The 23,171-nt window shown below is 38.5% G+C and overlaps 1 protein-coding gene across 1 annotated transcript; it reads right to left on the minus strand.

Annotated features, from left to right (window-relative positions):
* LOC109829714 (UTP--glucose-1-phosphate uridylyltransferase 3, chloroplastic) lies at positions 3,367-22,952 on the minus strand. Its single transcript, XM_020396754.1, has 18 exons — positions 22,318-22,952; positions 21,367-21,544; positions 21,092-21,241; positions 18,608-18,769; positions 18,313-18,485; positions 18,118-18,184; positions 15,530-15,696; positions 14,189-14,347; positions 10,646-10,737; positions 10,462-10,556; positions 9,997-10,074; positions 9,563-9,658; positions 9,055-9,129; positions 8,880-8,971; positions 8,628-8,790; positions 8,394-8,454; positions 3,614-4,026; positions 3,367-3,539 (listed from the first exon to the last, which is right to left on the minus strand). Exons 1-17 carry the CDS (start codon positions 22,950-22,952, stop codon positions 3,914-3,916), a joined length of 2,556 nt encoding a protein of 851 aa, XP_020252343.1. The 3' UTR covers positions 3,367-3,539; positions 3,614-3,913.

The raw sequence follows: 23,171 nt of genomic DNA on the forward strand, positions 1-23,171 counted from the left end.
CTGCTTTACAAAAAACATACGTGTATTCCGTAGGAATCCTACGATTGCACCTCTAGACTGGCGACCGCTCGCGCCCAGTCACCTGGGAGTGCTGCTGACAACCGACGGATATAATCGCTGAGCGGCGCCATCACCGTTTCTCGTCACACTTCTCGGCTCGCGACGCGCGGCACAGCAAGAAACGTCGGTGTTTGAAGCCACGGCCTTGAAAAAGCTAAACTAAAATTGCCATGCTGCCGTCCGTAGACTGTCCTTCTTGAGGACTCATTCAACACTTCTTCCGCTCTCAAACTTCAATTTCACGGCCATCGCTGAGGTTCACCTCTTTGTGGCTAACGTAGTTCTTGGACGCATTAATCGTGGGTGAGGGAACTAATGAGGTAACATACTAATCATCCTCAGGTAAACGAAAAACAACAAAATAGGCTATCGCATTGTTTTTCATCCTCAGCCATAATATCCACGATTAGTCATGTCTCGAAAGTAGCTTGCGTGAGAGTTATCTACCATGCTCTAATGGAAATCCCTCATTTATTTGTGAGCTGATAAACCTCGCACTTACTTACACAAGTGAGCAAGCGCGATTTCTCAATGGCTTCCTAAATGAGATACTTTACAAGTGAGATTGTTTCGCATAGTCCTTCTTACGCGCGACGTCTCGTTCATCCACATCATAATAGATCTCGCGCGTCGAAGGTCATGAGACCGGACAAGATCCTGCCATTACACACTCTTACTAATTCATTTTCCTTCCAAATCCCTCCCATTTTCTTTCATATCAGTAGGTTTCTCTTGGCAATGCGAAGAGTCCTCTTCGCAAGTTTGATTCGCTTGGGACCCTCACACGCGACATTCATCACCTTGGCACCGCAGCTGGGTACGGACACAATACGAAGTGATACGATTCGTCTCGCCGCGCGGCGCGGCCGCAATCTCAGCCTGTCCGATTGATCGACGAATGCAAAGCACATCCGTACAATCGGAGGAAACCGCGGTGCGGTCTCAGGCTGGTGAAACTTCTAGCAGAAGGGACTTTGCGGGTCGGGGAGAAAGGACGCGGTACGCGGCGGCGATCGCCGCTGTACAATCTCTGCGATATATAACGCGACATGTCCTTTCAGAAGCGGCGATTGTGGCGGAGGGGGCGGTGGCGGTTCTGGTGGCAGCTGCTGATGGACGAGAAGGCAGGGAGACCGGTGACGAGGCGGTGGGGGTGCTTTGGCGATGCTGTGCGGGTCGAAGGAGGGAATGAGGGGAGATCGGGGGAGAGCGGACGGGCGGTGCGGTGCTGGGTGGAGCTGGTGAGGTTCGGGTCGGAGAAGGGGAAGGAGAATGCGGTATCGGTGTTCTTGGGTTGTGCAGGGACGCGGGAGGAGACGTGATGGGGAGGTAGGTTGATGGTGAACCCGAGGGAGTGTTCCTGCGTTGAGGAGTTTTGGCGGCGGAGGGTCGCCGGGCGAGGAGGAAGGCGGAGGCGCTGCTGCAGTTGGGCTGAATAGGAGGGGAGTAGGAGAAGGGAGGGGGAGAGAGGTAGAGGGGTGGGAAAGAGGTTTGGTGTTGGCTCTCAGTCTGGCAGCATGGCTAGCGCGCTGCTGGGGGGGCGTGCGCGGCGGCGGCGTATGATGGTAAGAGGTATGGAGAGGTTGGTTGGTTGGTTGGTTACTTTGTGTGCAATTTGTAAATGAGATCATGAGAATTTGAGACGGTCACAATTACCTCCACATGATTCAGAAATTGTGACCGAATCATGTCGGGGTAATTATAAAAGTTTTTGGGAAGAGAATGGAGATTTGAACAATGTACATGTTTGTATTGATGTTGAAAAAAAATCAAACAATAATTAATCTCATGCTAATCCTCAATCTTATTCTCCACGCATCATGATTCAGGCATGGTCAATCAAAATCTCTTACGCTCAGACAGTTCAGAATCGTAAGCCAACTAGTTTGTCCAATTTCTTCCGATTTAATCCTGCCAATTTTTGCAGAGAAAGGTCAGTCATGAGAAGGACGTCACATCTAAAGTTCTAACCAAGCAGTGGATGATCAAAGAAGACCAAATAAAAAAAATGGGTCGGTTTTAAAAATAAAAAAAAAATAAAATGAGGCTGATTTGAAAAATTATTCTTAATTAATCTATTAAAACTCGCAACCACATCACGTGCACCCTGCATTTTGCTGCCTCGCTGATACGTGTAGCCGAAGCAATTAGAAGTTTTGAATTTATCTTTTGATTTAGGAGGATATTAAACCCCAATTAGAAGCCTTAAATCCTAAAATTTTATATCCTAAATAGTCGGGGTTGACAACCTTGACAGTTTAGGAGGGTGATCAGGCTGACGTGGCAAAAAACGGGTCAGTTTTGGTAAATAAAAAAAATGGGTCGATTTTAAAAATAAAAAAATAAATAAAATAAGGCTGTTTTAAAAAATTGTTCATTAATTAAACCTGGATCATGTTTCAAATCAACTAATCAGTGGCCTCGATGCTGAGCTCAATTTATTTCACTGAAAAGGTCAGACCAAATGATTCCCTTAAAAACAATTATTGACTTTCATAACATTGATTTACTAACCGATAGAGGTAGTTAAGCAAGCAAGACGTGATACTAAAGAACAGTTAGAGACAGGAGAAAAAAGATGGGAAAATTTTATTATATGGCTTCACAAATCACAAGGTCTAGTGAGTGGGAAAGATTATAAATGATTATAAATGTAATAACAAAGTACAAAAATCTGGTTGTAACTTTTACACATTTGTTTGGTGCATCAGATGTTACAAAAATAATTCATCCTTCACAAAAACAAGGTATCATTAATTTGCTGGTAAGCATTTTTTTCCATAAAAACAAGCATCTTTCAACTTATTTGCAAAGTCTGTACTCTTTTACAAATTAGAAGACCAGTTGTAACTGCAATTTCTCAGATCAAACTGCTCCTATTCACACTTGAGGATGATTATTTTATCAGATATATCGTTACAGTAGTGAAAACAAAATATTGTATAATCTGCCTAATTCTCATGTTTGAACGTTGACTTTCTGCTTTTTATTGCAGATAAGATAATTTATAACTATTAATATTTTTTTTCGGTTTTTTATATTGCTGACGTTGTCACACACTTATAGTATTACACTAAGACGCAACCTAACAGATGACTTATTTTGTTGTAATAAAGGTGGAGAATTAGGTTCATCCACTTTTTCCTCCAGAGTTCATAACCTCGGCTGTCGACCAATTATTATTTAGAATATTGATTTATTTCAAATCAAATCGAACTATGTCAAATTTCTGGGTATGCCACAAATTTGCATACAAATATTTCAAAAAAAATAAATAAATAAATAACTACTACAACCATTCACTCCTCAAGCAACGTAGAGCACTTTTATTAAAGCATATTTGTGCAAATATTTGAATACAAATATCAAATTATCAAAATATCAGTGCATACATGAAATCTTCCGTAGAATAAGAATAAGAATCAGTATCAGAGACAGCTTCCTTGCTTCATCCCAAACTATGACCCCGGATAGGTCAGCTGAAAATAGATGAACACTGTAAGCAGAACATAAAAGTGGAAAATTCGCAATAGGAATGGAGATAAGAAAGAACCTGGATCCTTCAGCTGGGACTTTCATCATGTATGTAGAATGTTATAAATCCGTTAGGAGCTGTATGGATGATAAAATAGTTTTATAATGTACAATACAAATTACACGAGGAAATTACACAATGAATGAGGAACAAATGAGGATTTGTCAATATTACAACACTACTATGCACAAAGTACATTCTGGATGCTGAACTTCGGTTCAACGATGAAGAATGAAAGAAACTGGAGGTAGAAAGGTTCTCTTCATAGAAATCTGTAAGCCGTGGTATAGAAAAGGGATATTAGCGTTACAGAATACACTACAGCTCCACCATTTCTAGGTGAATATGTGTGCCCTTAATATTGTACTTCCAGAACCAACTTCCCCTGTCCATCATCTCCTCTCTTATAGGATCTAACTTAACAGCAAAACCTGGATTAAGAATCAAGTCATGAAGTTAGCTTAGAATCCTCTCTTATAGGATCTAACTTAACAGCAAAACCTGGATTAAGAATCAAGTCATGAAGTTAGCTTAGAATAAACGAGGAACATCCAATTTATTGTAAGTGAACCTGGATTAAGAATCAAGTCATGAAGTTAGCTTAGAATAAACGAGGAACATCCAATTTATTGTAAGTGCTAAAACTTAAAAGTCAGTTTTCTAATGAAAACTGATCTTGTTCGATATTTTGTACTCTTGAAGTATAGAAAGAAACAACAAGTTCTTCTGTTCAATAACTTCTTTATTATCATCCTAAGTCCTTTGCCACTAGAAACTGCTCAAACATGCTCAAAATTGAGAAACTCCAGAGCATAATAGCCCAATATTTACAACCTGATGTCAATTCATACTGCGTGGATAACAAGTGGATCTTTGATTCATGATAAAAAGTTTGTGAAAGAAATAAGATGTAATTCTCCACCTACCTACTGACCTTTTATGTTTCCAGTACAATTTTGGAAGTTTCCTTAGCAATGATTTCCGTACTACAGAAGCTTGACAACAGGATCCAATTTGATGGTAATAGTGCAACTATAATGTCATTATCATAGAGGGTCTATATGTAACACTGTACAATCTTCATATACATACAGGAATCAGCTTCTGTGCTAGGGTAAGCCGAACCCTATTCAGCCGACTATCTTCCTCTCTCTCTCTCCTTAATACTTTCTCATGGTATCAGAGCAGGTCTGAAACCCTAGCAATCTATTTTTGAAGACTCATGTCGTCATCATCTTCGAGTTCAACAGCGACCTCGACCTCGACCATGACCTCAACTTCCTCTTCGAGTTTAATAGGGAATCTAACCTCAACAATCCCTGTCTTTGACACTTCCTCTGATCTCGACACTCCCTATGTCCTCTTTGGGTCAACAACATTCCCAATCTCATATGCCTTTTCCGAGATCCCAAATCCAATGACGACATCAATTCCTATGTCGAAACCTACTACACCTTCAATTGGCGAATCACATCCCCTATTCTCTATTTTGCAACAACAGTACACGTTCTCGACATCCACAGCATCCGTTTGGATCCAACTGCAACCAGTGATAACTCGTGCCTTGTTCCCGACGGTCACACAACCAATGGGAATCGATCAAATAGTTTTGAGGCTACATGGATTGAATTTATCAGATGGTTTGGATGCTAATATGCTTAACACGGTGGACTTATTCCCTTGCTACCCACTTCAAGCTCTTTCTTTCCTTTGGCTTTGACAGTGCCGAATGTGACAAATCTCGTCACGATGAAATTAACAACTGTTGAAGACTATTTAACTTGAAAGACGTAGTTCACCGCGTCATTGATTTCTCATAATTTACTTGGATTTGTTGATGGATCGTGTCCTCCGCAGATGTATACTGACGGTGCTCAACTCAATCCTCATTACATGCCGCGGATTCCGATAGATCAAAGCCTTCGCTCATGGCTATTTGCTACTGTCTCGAGAAGTTTTAGTTGAAGTTCATGATCTTGCACACTCTTTTCAGATTTAGGATCGCCTATAACGTCGCTTCTTTACGAGCAATCTTGCTCGCATTATGGAATTGAAACGCAGCATTACCGCTACCAATAAGGGTGACAATCAATCCATGGAGGTCTACTTACGCGAGATCAAAGTTGTCGTGGACTCACTTGCTGTGATAAATTTTCCTTTTGAGTGATCATGAACTTGTGCAACACACTCTTCTTGGATTGAATAGTGATTATGAATCCCTCGTTATGAAGGTGACCTATTTTGGCAACACTATAATCTTTGATGACCTCCATTCTAAGTTAATTCCCCATGAACAATGCGTTCGCTATTTGAAAGAGCGAAATCTCAATGTCCGTTAGCATCAAGCCCTTGTCGCCAGCGTCACCACATCAGGTGGTGGTTTGGGTTCTACAGTTGCTGTCATGCCGAGCATTGTTATAAATAACGGTAAATAACATCGCAATAGCGGCGTAATAGCGTTAGTGGTCCCTTCCCGCTACGCTATCACCTAATAGCAGTGACATTGTGAAAAGTACGCTTTCCGCTCGTAACAACGGCCAATAGTGTGCTATAGCATTGAATAGCGAGTGATTGCTTGCAAAATCTACTATTTAAAAGCGGTTTAAGGTTAACTTTTTTAAAATTAAACCTAACCGACAACTACTGCATCCCGCCGCCTCTCGCAATTTTTGATGTATTCCCGTCGCCTCCCACAACCTTTAGCCCCTCCCTTAACATTCCTCTCACCTCCTCTTACCGTGAGCTCCTCCTACTACAGTCCTCTCACCACTCAGTCGTCTTTGGTATTATGTGACGGTTACGTATCTTTTTATTTTAGGATCTCTTTAAATCATTAAATATGCACTTTTAGATTTTCTAGATTTTTTTTTTTTTGCATATTTCTACATATCTAAATTAGACTGTTATTTGACTTTACGCAATTTACGCAATTTGCACAATTTACTACTATTTTGCCGTAATAGCTCCAAATAACCTTAGCGATGCCTCACCGCTATGCGACACTATCCGTTATCGATAACCTTGCTGTCGAGTTAGACTCGCCTCCAGGCGAGTATCTAGCAGTAGCAGCCACCCTCGGGAGGCTGGCGCGGACATGGACAGTGGCATGGTTCTGTTTGATAAATGGAAAAACTTGGTTGGTTGTAAGTGGGTTTATAAGGTTAAATATAAATCAGATGGTTCTATTGAGTGGTACAGAGCTCGTTTTCACCCGCAAACTGGTATCGATTTTCACGAAACTTTCAACCCTGTTGTTAAACCTACTACTATTCGTCTTGTACTCTCGTTAGCTATTTCATTTGGTTGGGTTACCAGTCAACTCGATTTTAAAAATGCTTTTATGCATGGTCTTCTTATCGAGGTGTACATGAAGCAACTTCTCGGCTTTGTTCATCCGTAGTTTCCAACTCATGTTTGCAAACTTAATAAGGAGATTTATGGCCTCAAACAGGCTCCCCATGTTTGGTTTCAGCGCTTTAGCAGTTCTCTTCTATCCCTTGGCTTCCAATGCAGCAAATTTGATTCCTCCATGTTTGTTCATAGTTGAGGTTCTGATATTATTATCCTTCTTCTATATGTTGATGACATTGTTCTCACAGGAAACTCATCTACTCTCATTCATCGCTTTATTTGCTTATTATCAGATCAATTTGCTATGAAAGATCTTGGTGATATTCATTAGTATTTTTTGGTGTTCGCGTCACTTATACCCTTGATATTCTATTCTTATCTCAACATAAATATGTTCAGGACCTCTTACGTAAATTTCATCTTCGTACTCTTACTGCCCTATGTAGCCTGATTGCAGCTAAAACTAATTTATCCCTTGTTGATTGAGTTATTAGCAAATTCCTCTGTACATAGGAACATGGTCGGTGCTTTACAATATCTTACAACTACAATGCTTGATATTGTATTTGATGTTCATGTTGTTTCTTAATTTATGCATGCTCATCGTACTACTCATCTCCTAGTCGTCAAAAGAATTTACAGGTACTTGCAGGGCACAGCAGATCATGGTCCCTTACTTCGCAAGGCTATCCAACTGACCCTTCTGGTTGCCTATTCTGATGCTGATTGGGCAGGTTCTCCTAACAGTTCACGCTCCACCTCCGCTTATGTGGTATTTTTGGCCCTAATCTCATTTCTTGGCACTCAAAGAAACAACCTACCATGTTGAAGTCCTCAACGGAGGCTGAATATCAAGCCCTTGCATACATATTGGCTGAGACACTAAGGATTTGGCACATCTTAGTTGAACTTGGGATTGTTCTTCAACATCCTGTGACTCTTTTTTGTAACAATATTGGTACCACCTACATCACGGCAAATCCTGTGCTACATGATCGCAGCAAGCATATCAAGGTCGACTATCACTTTGTTGGGGAGAGTTGCTCATGGTGATTTGGTTGTTCGATATGTTCCCACACAGCTTCAGCTTGCGGATGTTTTTACTAGGGGATTATCTGCTCTACGCTTTCTCTTTTTAAAGACCAATCTGTTCGTGTGAGTTCCTCCTGTCCAGATTGAGAGGGGGTAATAGTGCAACTGTAATATATCATTTTCATAGAGGGGCTACATGTAAAATTGTACAATATTTTCATATATATATATATATACAGGTATCGGTTTGTGTGCTAGAGTAAACTGAACCCTATCCCCCCCCCCCAAACCCCCAATACTTTCTCAGATGGAAACTGACTCATAGATGATGAAACATAGAAAAGATTTTGCACAGAAGACACATTTTATCAAGTTCCGTCAGTAAGCCACTTGACCAAAGAGCATTATGTCATACCTGGATTATCTGAGATGATACGCATTCTATAACCATTTGGAACCTCAAATGAATGATTTCCCTGAAACAATAAATTATAGTGCGAATGAGAGTGTGAGAGGATGTTTGGGGAGCAGAAATAATATTCTACTGAAGCAGAATCTACATTGTCGCAACTAGATGTTTATAAGAAAATGGTTTGCCTGAATTCAGTAAGAAAATAAATTATGTTGAAGCTTAGAAGAATAACTCCACCTGTAATACTACATCTGTTGCCTCAAATTCTGCATTTCCTTGCAAAACAATCTTCAAATTCTCAAACCTCTGAACTACATGTTTCCAATAGACATTGTCATCAGCCATCCAGTTTACTCCTTTATTCGTGACCTTGACATTCTGCAACTTGCATCTCCCACATCTTCCACCAGTTTGCGAGTAAAATTTTCAATTTAAATTGTTCAAATTTGCAATGATACACCTTCTGAAATATTTTCACATGCACATTACCTGTGACCATAGTGCAGTATAGGTTCACCCTTTTCATTTTCCCTCATAGAACCCATCACATTTTCAGCAACAATAGTAAGGCTACCATTAAGCTGAAGTTCCAGAATTGTGAATATTCTGTTATGAATAATAATTACAGACAAACAGAAAGCAAGGAAGGACTAAGAAATACTACCTGCACATCTTTCCATAAGAACTCTGCCACTTCAATTTGTAATTCAGACCCTGCTGAAATAGAGCCACCAGAGAACTGCAGAAATTTTAATTTGAGACGCTACATATAATAACAGCACACTTCAACTACCCAATTACATAGCTATAGCTTGTTTGAAAGTAAAACTACGTTCAAACAAAATTTAGATATGCTATCAATTCAGGTATGCTATCCCATAGGCCCTCTTGTGATGCCAATCTTCCTACGTATATTTTACTCTATTTTTCATCCTCCAAAAGTATGTCAACTATATGATAGAAGGGACCAATAACCCTTTAAATGTATTGATTAAAAAACGCGTCCTTCCTAGATGCATTAATCTGTTTTAATTTTACACACTACGGTTACTACCATACCATAAAAAAGTAGGTACTTGCTAACCAAACATATAAACAGTGGCATCTGAAGAAACAATTCTCATGATACACTGCCAAGAACTAATCAATAATATTGACCGACACGTGCATACCTTTTGTCTAGCAACCTCCCAAACTGGACCCAAAGCGGGATGAAGAAGAATGATGAATGGTGGTCCAGAATTGAAATATTTGATATTCTCTTCAATCTAACATAGTTCCTCAAAAATCAGTGTACTGAAATTTGCACACAAAATACAAAAGCAATATAAAAGAACAAGGAGCTGTGAGCTTTCAATGCTAGACTATTGAAGCAATAATCAAATCTACCAAACTTGTACAGAAAACATGTTTTTTATGATATTTCTATAGGGAGATTAGTTAAAGTAGAACATATTCATGATGCTTTGGTTTTCCCATAATGCTTGACTACTAACTTAAAGGAAATGTATAAAAAAACAAAGACAAATGTGAGTCTGCTAAAACCCATGTTACAAGCTTTATCAGGTTTAGATTTCAATAACTATTATAGGATAAAAGAAAATACCTTAGGAATTGCTATATCACATTGTGAAAGAAGATCTGAGGCATTCCGCATAACATCCAGCAGAGAACCATCAGGTGTCTGTATCATGAATAGAAATAGGACATGTTAAAAGTATTGAATTCATCAAAAATATTAGTCATACCCACAACAAAATAAAAGTTCATAATTATGGCAAGACCAATCTATGCCACTAGGAACGTGCTGGAATATATCATTGTATTTTGTGTCAGAGATCAAAGACACATGCCACTGCAAAATAGCAAAACTCTTAAGTCAAGCTCTAAGAAGAAGATGAGGGAGGGAGGGAGGGTGTCTAGGTCAGGGTGGAGAGCAAATTTCCTCCTACAAATACTCGTAAGCATGCTCTGTTTATGTAATACCCACTGACCCACCCACCAAAGAAAGCTTTGTATCAATAAACTTCTACAAAATTTTATCTGCAGTAGAATAATGACTCTCACGTGCCTGGTGTAATGACTTGTCTTTCGGTTTCCTCTTCCTTTTAGCAGACGATGTAACCCTTTTCCTTTCATTGTACACCATAAATGTGTCCAGTGAGCCTGTGAGCAGATCCATGTCAAAAATAAAACCAAAGAAAATGAGAAAAACCAAATAATCTAGAAAATCAAGAAAAGAACCAAGATCATACTTTCTATGTCTTTATTGCACCTTGAGGCGTATGTACTTAGAAAATTATCTGCAATATTCTGCATTGTGCACTCCAGTCTGCCACCATACAAACTGCAACATGAAAAATAAGGCTTCTAATACAGCACAGAAGACAATGTCAGCAACAAGGACATACATTTAAAACCCCATAAATTTGAACATATTGTGATAAATAATAATAAATATGTTATATGGTGGTAAATAATACATTTTGATGCTTGAGTATGCTAGGGATTGATTTGAGATCAATCCAACATATATATGTGAATATAGGAGTGAAATCATGCACGAGCCTGAATCTGGAAAAATGAACAGTTAAGAGTATTTATTTTTTACACAGATACAGTTCGAATATGGAAAAATGCAAAAAAACAAAAGTTGTAAGTATCTTCAACAGCTTTCCAACGCATCTTAAATCATCTCATTCCGAGGTCGGATGTGAAAGTTATAGCCAAAACATGCACGAAAACATGCACAAACCTGTTTCTGGATTGTTAGTAGTCGACTACTACTCAGAGTAGTCGATTAATCAGCTTAATAGTCGACTACTAAGAGTAGTAGTCGACTATCGGGGCTATTTTTAGTTTTTCTTTCATATTTCGGGTCGGATTCGTTTTATTTCGAACCCAGTTGTATATACGTGTATATATACTCGTTTTAAAGCCCTTTTTATCCTCTTTCACGTGAGTTTAACACCAGCCACCTTCCTCCTCAGAGCCTAACCCTAATTGTGAGTTGTGGGAGAGTTTTGAGGTGTTTGTTGAGGAGAAAGCTGAAAAGTGAGATCGTGGCTGAAGAGGATCTTACATACACGTGGTTGAGGAGTGCACCAGTACCCTAAGGCAAGATCATCTTCATCCTCTCCTGCACCCTTAATTATTAGATGATTTAAAGTGATTAAATCAATGTTCACATGCTTATTTCTTATTTTCATGAGATAAAAGTTAAATTTCGATAATAGATCTGTAACTCTTGTTAGATCTGATGTTTTTCCTTGCTGTTTATGTTAAAAATATGATCATGATAATTAGGATTAATATTAATTTGTTAATTGAGATTTACCTATGTGCAAACCCTAGTTTATTTAATTAATGGAGTTTTCTTGTAACCTAATCATGTAAAAATCTAGGTTTATGGTATATAGGTTCTGTAATTAAGTTTAACACGAATTTTTTCTCTCTTCATGTGTAGATCTTTTCATGCTTTTAATCATCATGTTGCCTATATGTAGTTAATTGAAGAGATTAGTTAATAAAGGTGTTAACTTTAAATTGAACCAAGTTAAGTCCATGTTTATGATCAAGTTAATCTCTATTTAATGTTATATATCGTTTAAATCTGGTTAAACATTGCATAAGTACATGTTTGATTTGTTAACGCCATGTATGTGCATACCTATATTTCAGTTGCATGCAGAGTAGTCGACTACTAAGATGAGTAGTCGACTACTCTGTCTCAAAATCTAGTATACAGAAACGTTTCCTTAGCAGAGTAGTCGACTAATCATGTGTGTAGTCGACTACTCCCTTCCTGATGCAACTCACAGAATCTGTTTCATAGCAGAGTAGTCGACTAATACTCATAGTAGTCGACTACTCACACTTAGTTAAATTTTCCAGGTTCGGGATGAACTTAGAGTAGTCGACTACTCAGTCTAGTGGTCGACTACTAAGGCTGATTATCCTGATTTTGTTTTGTTTTTGTTTGAGATGTGTTTGCGGGGTTCAAGCCGCGCTTCTATACATGTAAATTCATGAATACGCAAGTACAATGCCATTGCACACACATGAGTAACCCAAATGGGGTTTTGACAAGAATTGGGTTGTTTATAATAGAATAGTAATTGTTCATACACTCGTTGGATATCGTTAATGAGCACAACTCCGTACTATATGAGATAGTACATCGATATACCAGATATACACAGTTTATACATAAGATGGATATCGTTGATGAGCCCAGTTCAGTACTACATGAGGTAGTGCGTCGATATTCCATATGTACAGACCATTGAGTCGGGTTTGGATGCTTTGTATAGCAGTTCGTCCGTACGAGTGTGCGATGAGACTGGTAAGCTGTCTATTTATGATGATCGTGAGCCATCTATTTGGATACTTATATGGTAGGCCCGTCCCATACTCAGGCTACGTGCTGAGATCACGATGAGACTAATGAGCCATGTACAGTTCAGGATACCTACAGGGTAGTCTGTGACATTGATATTGCTGATTTATAGCCTAAGTTTTAGGCAGATATCAGTTGTGAGTTCAACTCATCTTCGAGATACTTTGCTCTTGAAAGTACACGAGATTATATGTTGATATTTATTTTATCTTCCCGGTGATTGTGAAAGATATTATAAATACGATGTAATAATGTTTTTATATTTTTTAACTGTTTTCTTTACTTGTTAGTTGGGATCAATGATTAGTGATTCACAATTTAAGACATATGATATATATATGAGGGTTTTCTTGTTTGGATTATTTCGTTCGACGTACCAGTCTCGTGTTGTGGATTTATAATTGTTGATTTTATTAGATTGTCTATTCTTAGTTCGGTATTAATATTTAGTTATCTATAATTTGATACAATGGTATATACATGAGGATTTTTTTGTTTGGATTATTTCGCTCGACGTACTACGTCTCGTATTGTAGGTTTCTAAATGTTAATTCCACTTAGATACAGGAAAAATAATCTACATAGACTATGCTTATAGATAGAGCCTTCACTCCATCTAGTAACCCTTCCCCTGGGGGCGGATGAAGATGATCTTGCTGTAGCGTTCTGACGCTCTTTATGTGGTTCTTTTTTTTGTTCTTCTTTTCTTTCAGGCGGTACAGAGGTACGAAGAGCCATAAGATGACGAAGTTCTTGCATAGTCGCCGTCACATGAGTATTAGTAGAGGCTCCACAGTAGATTCTTTTACATTTTTATGCAGACATTAGTATTTCATTTCCATATTTTAAAGGCAGTGTGCCTTAGTACAATATTTATTTGATTCATGATGAGATATTTATTTATCTTAGACAGTAGATGTATTTCTGTTGAGACATGATTTTTATTTATGAGATATCTCCTTCTTTATCATGTCTATCGTGTTCAGTTCTTTATTTTGCCTGTTTTGTACATGCACTTTTCTTTGATTCCACTAGAGGATACTACTATGATTGGTGAAACGTGTTTATGTACAAGTGTGGGTGCATTGCAGGTTTGACATCTCTGGACTCACCTTAGAGTACAGCCTTGTGTGAAACCAAGGGCGTCACAATACAAACCTCTAAGTACATCTTATATAAAACAGGCAAAAATCATCTCAACTTTTGATATGAATCCGACACCCAGCGAACAACAGTGAGATGCAAAAATACTTAATGAGAAGCATAGTTAATGTTGAATTGTACTGTGCATCAAGTACACAGGTGAAATTCCCACCCATATCACTAGCACTTTTAAAATGATGGCAAAAATAATGAGATACGAAACATTTAATACAAACTAGTGACTAAAAACACATACCTATGAGACATTCCAAGATCATCCACAAAGGAAACTGCCTTTTTTAAATTCAGTACCATACCAGGTAAACAGGTGCTATTATGACTGGATCCAACTTTTTCAGCAGAACGTAAATCAACATAGAGGATATTTGTATTGGCAGGAAACTCTGCCTGCAGGCTAAAACACAACAATGAACAAATTCAAGAAAGAAGAAAGTAACAACAACAGGGGCCATATTTGTTTTTGAAAGAAATCTGGGAGTTAGAAGTTGAACTTTCAGCATGAAGTAACAAGTGTACTGCAGAAAGCATACAATTTCGTTCTACGAATAAAATACTAAAACAAAATCTTGAACAAGAAAAATGTTTACTTTTCAATTTATTCAGAAAGTCAGTAAACAATATAGAATTGATTGTTTTCTGCATCATCTCCTATATGTGTCAACATGTGAAACTAGCCTGATCATCACGCAGGAGGTATTGATAAAGATATAAAAAAATCATTAACATAAAAAGCACAAATTGTGTACTGGAATTAACGATAAACTGATGCAAATCAACTTTTTAATTGAACCCATTTGACTTTATGACCAGATGCCAATTGAGAGGGGAAAATACATAGATATAACTCAGCAACACTCATCTGAGGAATTTCCTAAAATAAAAACTTAAACTGATATAAAATTTGATTTTAAAGAGGTGTTTTTCTACATACAGGCCACAACCATATTTATAAATAATGATTACAGTTATAATATAACACAATAGTTAACAATCTTAGAAAGAAACAATAGAGAGGTAGCTTGGGAAATAATGTTCTTTATCACTCATTTAACGGAAATTAAATCAGTAAAAATATGTGCTATGGTTAAGACTTATGATACACATAGTAAATCCTTAGTGCCTTAGTGACACAACACCCAAGTTTGGTAAGCTAGTGAGAGATTTGTCCACATTTGGTAGGAGTTGAACGAAAGATCACTTGGTTCATGTTCACATCGTTGACGCTTAAACTTGAAACCTTACCCTATTAATCCTGCCTATTAAAAGCTCACTGTTACATGCTTCTTTTCTATTCATACAGAGTATCCTAATGAAATCAACTAAAAGCAAGAAAATTTTTGATGAAACATCCACGCCTGCTGAAAGCAATTTTGTTTCTTATATGTTTTAACTTCCTCCTTTCAAGTTCATAGAAGCATATTCACACCACTACAGTTATTCATTGAATGATGGAATCGACATACTGATAATGTGAAGAACTAGTTAAAAAGTTTAGAAAAAAGTTCATAAAGCTAAATATTAGGTAAAGAAAACACCTGCTTAGATTAATGTCAGACCCAAGCAGATTGCAGCGTACCTGTCGTGAGAAGCAGATGAATCTGTAATGCCAAACTTCTCAAACTCAGTGTATTCAATACATGTAAGCCCATATGCCCATTGCCCATTAAGCATCTGTTTCTCAATAAGAACATTAATGCCTTCAGTAGCACCAGAGTTTCTCTGGCAGGATGCGAACCCCAGCTTCTGCAAGTTTTAGAACACAGAATGTATGTTTTGAATCCAAAAAAAATAAAAATAAAAAATAAGAAAAAACTTCTAGAGATAATAGCAAATTATAAATTATGATATGTAAATTAATAATCTATTTCAACGATATACTCAACTGAACCATGCTATGGTTCTTTTAAAAAAATAATATATAGAAGTGGGGAAATTTTGCAAATTTAAAAAGACCCATTGCAGCAAAAGAAATGTCCATGGCCACTAAAGATCATCACTCACCATATTTCAATAGGAAACGAGTCCATAGCAAAATACATCCCCTTGCAATTCTAAAAATATACGCCCCTTTGACAAGCGACCAAGTGCTATCAAGCGAGAGCGAATTTTCCAACTGATAAAGTCATGGGGCTTGATTATACTAAAATTTTAAAAATAAAACATAGGAAAGGACATGTGCATCTTGGTTTCCACTCCATCCCACTGTCTTGGACATGGAACAGTGAACTTTATTCTCTGGACCAACGCTTCCAGCATCTATATTGGAAGACCACAGGATTATGCCTTGCGTCCAGTTTCAAAGTAAACTGGAGGAGATAAGAGAAAAGGATCAATCTTAAAATCCAGATCAGTAGACAAATCTTATAGTTATAGAGCTCCTAAATGGAGGTAAAACTAAAAGGGCAGTTTATTTTAAGTCTGTGGCTACACTGATGAAACTTACCTTATCCAAATACCACAGGTAGCTCTAGGCCTAAACTTATTCTGGGAGTTAATCGTCCTCCAGGTTAATGTGCATCTTTCCCGATTGGAGCAAATCAGGTGAAGAAACACAATTTAACAGACCAGGCTTTGTGTTCTCATTCTTCATTCAAAATGGTCAATACATTACCTGCACCTAATTTTGGAAGTGATGGCTCAAAACAGCAGAGAAGTCAGACTCTCATACCCAATCCCAAACATCAAAGATGGAAATCAAGGTCCACATTTACTATTATATCAAATCAAAGATAGGTCTCTGAGTGAATAGGTACTGACATAACCCCGCCTGATAGCACATCTGAGAGAATTGTATGATAAAACAGAGATGGAGGCAGAGAAATGAGGAAAATAGTGGATATGGTACTAGAGAGTAGAGAAGGTAAAGAAAGATAATATGCTATTGTGGTATATTTTGCATATGTATCTGAAATAATGCAAGAAAACTGCTTATTAACAGGCTGCAAGTCTAGGTTACACTTTATCTCATAATTTGTTGATAAGTTGCACAAAGAACCAAAATATCATTAGCAAATATCGGCCGATAATACTATATTATCCCCGAGTTATCGATTTTGGGAGGTTTCCGATAGGATAAGTTGGAATTTAAATCGGTTATAATTTTTGGGGGGTTTATCGGTGATAATGCGGTGATAAAGGTGATTATCGGCCGATATTAGTGACTCTAAAGTTTGGAATTATCCGGCCACACTATTGGATTGTGATTTTGGGTAATGAACAGTTTTTGAGTGAACTTGAAACCTAATCGGACCCGTTCTTTACAATATAACTTAAAGCCGATTTTATAGGCCTAATCATTCGTTCTCTCTCCCCTCATTTATGTGCTTGTGCCCACTGCCCTAATCCTTTGATCTCCGTTTCTCTTTGGACTCCATTGACCTTGTCACTCACCTCTGTCGACTTTGATGCTCGCCTTTGCTCCTCTTCAGACTCCACTAACCTCAACACTCTCGACTTCGACCATTCGATGATGCTCTCTCATTGATGTCAACTTCATCGACTCAACGACTTCGACCGACACTGAGCTCTCTCCATCGACACCATCATCAACTGATTGACTCGACGACGTCGACCGACGCTGAGCTCTCCATTGATGTCGAGCTCTCTCCATCGACACCATCACCATCATTAATTGTGACTTCGACAGTTCGATTTGGACTCTCCATCGACACCACGCCCTCAACACAACTTCTGAAGTTGTAGCAATGGTTAATATTCACTATTTAGTTTGGTTTTTTCTCTGGTTATTTAGGGAAGATTTAGAGAATGAAAGAGGGGAGTTGGTGAGAGAGAGAAGAGAGGGAAAAAAAGAAATGGAAAAGAATAGAAAAGGAAGAGGAAAAAACAGACGATATATTGACTATTCTATTGTTTCATCGTGCGATCAAAAAGCAAGTTTCACTTTCTACAGTTGGTTAGTGATTCTAAACATGGTTATTTACGTTTCGGTATTTCATAAATATAGTTAGATTACATTTTGGGTATATATACATCATACGGTATATCACTTCGATAAATACTACTTATCCTCAATATATCCCCGATTTCTGCTATCCGATAAGAATTTTGGCCGTCCAATAAATCCCCAATAACCGATATTTAAAACCTTGATCATTAGAACTCATTAAGAATATAAAGGGAAACAAATTAAGATACATGCTATACCTTTCCATGGTGCAATCCAATTCCTGATAGTGCCAAAAGGGTCAAATCTGTTGCAGCAACAACGTTGCTGTGAAATCATTGACAGTAACCACAATTAAAGCATTAACTGTTGTAATCAATAAGCATATAGAAAGCTTTCCACGGCACTATAGCTTACTATCTAAATCAAAATTGGCAATACAAAGAAAAATTAACCTGACTTGTCGCACAGTAGCACCTTTTCTTCCGAGATTATAAAACCATTGGAATACGCCTTTGTCAAATGCTAGTTTCCAAATAGCACCATGCCCACCAGGTTTGCACAATGGGCAGAATGGCCTGTTTATTATCCACTGACCATCTTCAGCAGCGACAACTGGCACCAGAGGCTAGAGAGCAAGACGGCTAAAAAAATATCAATACAGTTCTAAGTATATGCTGCAAAGCATTGACTGCGAACAGAAGAATGAATAGACACTTAAATACCACACGGAAGCCTGTAATATAGTACCTGCTCAAAAAGATGAAGATTTTTTTGGCCTCTCCCAAACCATCCAAGTCTTTCACAGAGGGCTGTTATATGCTCATGATTGTTCTTTACTGAACTTGTCATGATCGCAACAGGGGTTATACACTGTTTTCCATAAATTTTGAAGTAGAGATATTCTCTGGCCTGGTACACAAAGAGATTAGTTAAGAACATCATTGATGATAGGTTAAAAAGGTGCAGGCAAAGGTCTGAAAACCACTCCCAATGAATCACAAGACAATTGGAAAGAATCAACAGGGGGGAAAATGTGATGTGTATGACATAAATGAATGCAAAATGCTTGAGACTATATGTAGACTTCTAGCTACATAAAAGAATGTTTAACCATGTTGCATATTTCTGTGTATACATGTAAAAATTCTTCCCTGTGTTCAGATACCTCCAAGTATTGATAATAAAATAAAATAAAAACTTCAAGTAGAATAAGATATGCAGTGAAAATATCAGTCATCATTATGCATGAGCACAAGTTAATGTCATAAGCAAAAATAGTTATGAAAGCCAACAGTAAGTTCAGAAGGCCCCATAGGAGACAAGATTTATGTCCACTAACTCTAAGACAGTCTGAAGCCTCCAGATTGATGATAACTTTATGGAACCTGGGAGGCTATTCAGCAGCTAACAACGTCTACTTGTAGTTCTACAAGTTCAAGTGATCGACTATGGTCAACATCTTCAACTTAAATTTCCATATTCTGGGGAGTCTGCATGAAGGGGGAAGATGGTACATTTTCTAAATGGAATTGCATCCATCTTCTACCTCAGCATAAGAAAAAGACCAAATGAAAATGCAATTTCAATCTAAACTCAGGATCACAAATATAATTAAAGTTATTAAACCAAACACCTATCCCATGAAACTTCGTGCCAAAACTACTTCAGCATCATAGCAAGATCATAAGGAATTTGGCATCAAATAAAGAATGCCAGAATGCAAGTAAGAAGACCTAGTAGTTTAGTTGCAAGCAACTAATCAAACGCCTCATGCACCTGGAAAGGATAAAGGCAAAAGGAGAAGAACCCTTGATAAGACAAAACCAATGTTGAAAATAACTATAATGCATTATATAACACTCTATCCTCTGTTAAGGTTTTAGGGGAAATTGCAAAAAAAAACGTACCGCATAACGTAGATTATTTTTTTTATACATTACTTAGTTATTTCTATTCATAATGACTTTCATAATTAATATCATCAAAATTGTCAAACATGTTTAGAGAACTGGAAGAGTTACAAGAGTCATGATTTAGAAGGCTTCATCTTTAATGAAAGGAGTTAGGATTTAGAAGCTGGAGAGGCGTTGGAGGTGGCAGGGGGTTAGGATTTTCTTTGTTGGAGAGAGGAGATATTGGAGCCAAGAAGGGGCCAGAGAGGAGCCTTGTCGTCAGTGGACATCGAGGACGAAAAGAGTCAGCGAGAGACTTCGTCTTTGTCGAAGGCACAAGAGGAAGAAGAGATTGAGAGCTTTATTCGTCGAAGATGTGAGAGGAGGTGGAGGGGGAGGAGATGAGGGAGACGCTGGAGATGGGGTCAAGGGATCGCTAGGGTTTATTATGTGAATGAAATTGGGGTCAGGGGATTCAATCCGAAACTTATTTCGGTTAACTGATTTAGATGGTAGAAATATGGTCACGCATCCAAATCTAATCATTAATTTATAACAAGTGTTAAATAACGCTTAACATAAGGCGCATAAAACATGTTTTTTTGTGTTGTTTTCTGTATTAAATGCAACATGGGTTTTCTGGCTGAGTTTCCATAACACTTTGGCTCTGTTAGGGGTTGAAATGGGTTTCAGAACGAGTGTTTTCTACATTGGACAAAGCATACTAATATATGAAGAAAAAACTACAAACCAGAAACATGCTGATTTACCAAAAAAATGTTATGTATCGTCTGAAGCATGTCATAGCAAATTATCCACAGGGTAGTAACTCCTTCCAAAAAGCCTACAGCAAGGTTTGAAAAATATTTCCAATACAGTTAGGTTAAGTAACAGGTGTAACGTATCAGATTGTAAGCACAATGACGCGATTCAACCGAAACCGGCGGATATCATCGACATTGGCTAATAACAACTGATGCAGATTGATATTTGTCTTGTCGATATGGCCAATACAGGAGGACGTATGAGAGGCTGAATGGCTTAGATTCCTAGCTCCATGCATCTACGTGCATACATAAAACTGAAATTAAACCATGTTAAAATGGGGGAAATAAAGTTTAATAGCATATTCCTAAAGTGTGTCACTGAACAAATAAAAGAACATTGTGACTACAAGGCCCTACTGCTAGTTCAACTGGGTAATATCTCCTAGCCACATAATAATCAGAAAAGAAAAGTAAATCAATTAAACCATTTATATTTATCCATTCCATAGAACTGCATTATTTAAAGTCTCAGTGCAGGAAGTGACGAACTTCTGATGAAACATATATGATACCTGGAGATCTCTAATAAGCCCTTCCAATAAAGTCCGTCCACAATAAGGAAGCATTGCAGCAGGAAGGCATTCACCTGTTCCACCGTCAACTAACCCAAGCCTATCCCCAGCACCACCAAGAGGATAAATTTCACCAAGTTCAGGCAAACCCTAGATGGCAATGGAAAATATTCTAATAGATCTTAAAGATAAGGCTTAAATCCATAAAAGGATGATTGTCTCGTTTAGAAAGACAATAAAATCAAACTGAAAATACTTAGGATATGGAGTAAAACCTCAATTCCCCATAACGCTGCTTGAGATGCATATTCTGCGTCATCTAAAAGATTGTGTCCAGACGGCACATGAAATTTCACAAATTCACTGGCCGGATATTTGTAAAGGTGAGGAGACCAATCGGACTGCCTTTCTATTTTTGGAGGTGAGAGAAGCTCCAGTACCGTTATCTGATATCTGGAAAAAAAAAAAGTATTCATTTGATTTGCATGTCGCCTCTAGGGCTTAAATTTGTTTTGAGATTATGTAAAATCATAAAATGTGATTCACCACAAAAGTTGCTTTAAGAAATAATTTACGCCAAATGAGCCCTTTGGCATGGATACGAGCACAAATCAGGCTAGTGAGCCTGCACTAAACTGTATCTGAATTGGAATCATCTCAATTGATCAAGGATCTATGTCTGCATATGGCACATAATGGCAATTTGTTAAGTGGGGACACTGTAGGAAAGGCAACCATTAAAGATCTATGTTGACTAAAAGATATTAAATGCGAAGATACTATATCTACACCCACTGTATGATACTATATCTACACCCACTGTATGAGACTAAACTTGCAGAACGTGGAATTACATTGGAGAGTACTTCAATGCCTAATCACAATACAATTTCAACAAGCAACAATATTAGCAAAGAAAGAAGTTAAAAAGGCGCGCCCAATAATCCCACCAACGCAATAACAGAACAATCACTAAGGAATTGTATTAAATTAAATCTTTCGAGGATCAAATCAAACACCTCCAGTTAACATAAATATTATATCTGGGCAATGCAAATATGCAAAGAAATCACATGCTATGCAATGGGTTCAAAAAGCAGAATCTGCAAGTTTCCAACTTTTAACTGACGAATTTAACAGGGAAACTTCATCTAATTCAACCACTTAATTGTCACCACAAGCAATAATACCTAGCAAAGAAAGAAATTACAGTTAAAGCGACCCACCCAATGATTCCACCAATGCAATCATAGAACTGCTCAACCTCCCCCAAGGTCTTCAAAAGGTTCCTCATTTCCTCATCCCCTCCGCTCTCTGGCCGAGCTCGCTCCCCATCCAAGCTCCAGCCCTCCACCATATCCCCCAAAACCCGCATCGCCCTCTTCAGCACGCCGCCCTCAGTTAGCCCCCCGTGCTCCGCCACCGCACCAAGCACGTGCTCCTGGCCGGCGGCAATCAAGCACTTGATCAAAACAACCTCCGACCTCTCCAGCTTCCCCAAAACCCTAGAAACCCACCCCTTCCTCGATCCCAAGAAATCCCTAACCCTAGCTTCAGAATCAAGGACCAAAACCTTCTCTTCCAGAGTTTCGGCGCCTCTCAGCTTCGATCGGAGAGAATCGAGGCGGGTGATCTCTCCGTCGAAGTCGAACTCCGGCGACGGCGCCTGCTCTACGGGGGCGATGGAGACGGAGAGTTTCTCGATTCGAGAGGAGGAAGAAGAGGAGAGAGGGGGGGAGGAGAGAGGGAGATGGGGGGTGAGGAGGCGGAGCTTGTGAGGGCGAGGGGAGAGAAAGAAGAGGGAGGGGGAGGAGAGAGGGCGAGGAGAGAGAAGGGAGGAGATCGAGGAGGAGGACGCCATGAGAGAGAGAGAGGGAGGAGAGGGAAAGGTTTTAAATGGAGAGGGAGAGGATAAGAGATGCTGATCGCTGGGTATTAACGCTGATGAGCATATGCTTTTTGGAGCGAAAATGGGATTCCGCCGGGTCAGTTTGGATCCGCGTCGCGTACTGCCGCGCACATCAATACTCCCACCAGGTATTTTTTTTATTTATTTATTACGGTGATAATATAATATATT

This window comes from Asparagus officinalis, chromosome 2 (assembly GCF_001876935.1).
Source record: "Asparagus officinalis chromosome 2, Aspof.V1, whole genome shotgun sequence".
Lineage (NCBI taxonomy): Eukaryota > Viridiplantae > Streptophyta > Magnoliopsida > Asparagales > Asparagaceae > Asparagus > Asparagus officinalis.

Coding starts and splice junctions, on each gene's coding strand:
- LOC109829714 (XM_020396754.1), bottom strand. CDS start 22,952: ATGGCGTCCTCCTCCTCGATCTCCTCCCTTCTCTCTCCTCGCCCTCTC. Junction 15,697..18,117: donor TTGGATTGCACCATGGAAAG/GTATAGCATGTA, acceptor TAAAACTTGCAG/AAGCTGGGGTTCGCATCCTG. Junction 9,659..9,996: donor GTGATATAGCAATTCCTAAG/GTATTTTCTTTT, acceptor GAACTATGTTAG/ATTGAAGAGAATATCAAATA.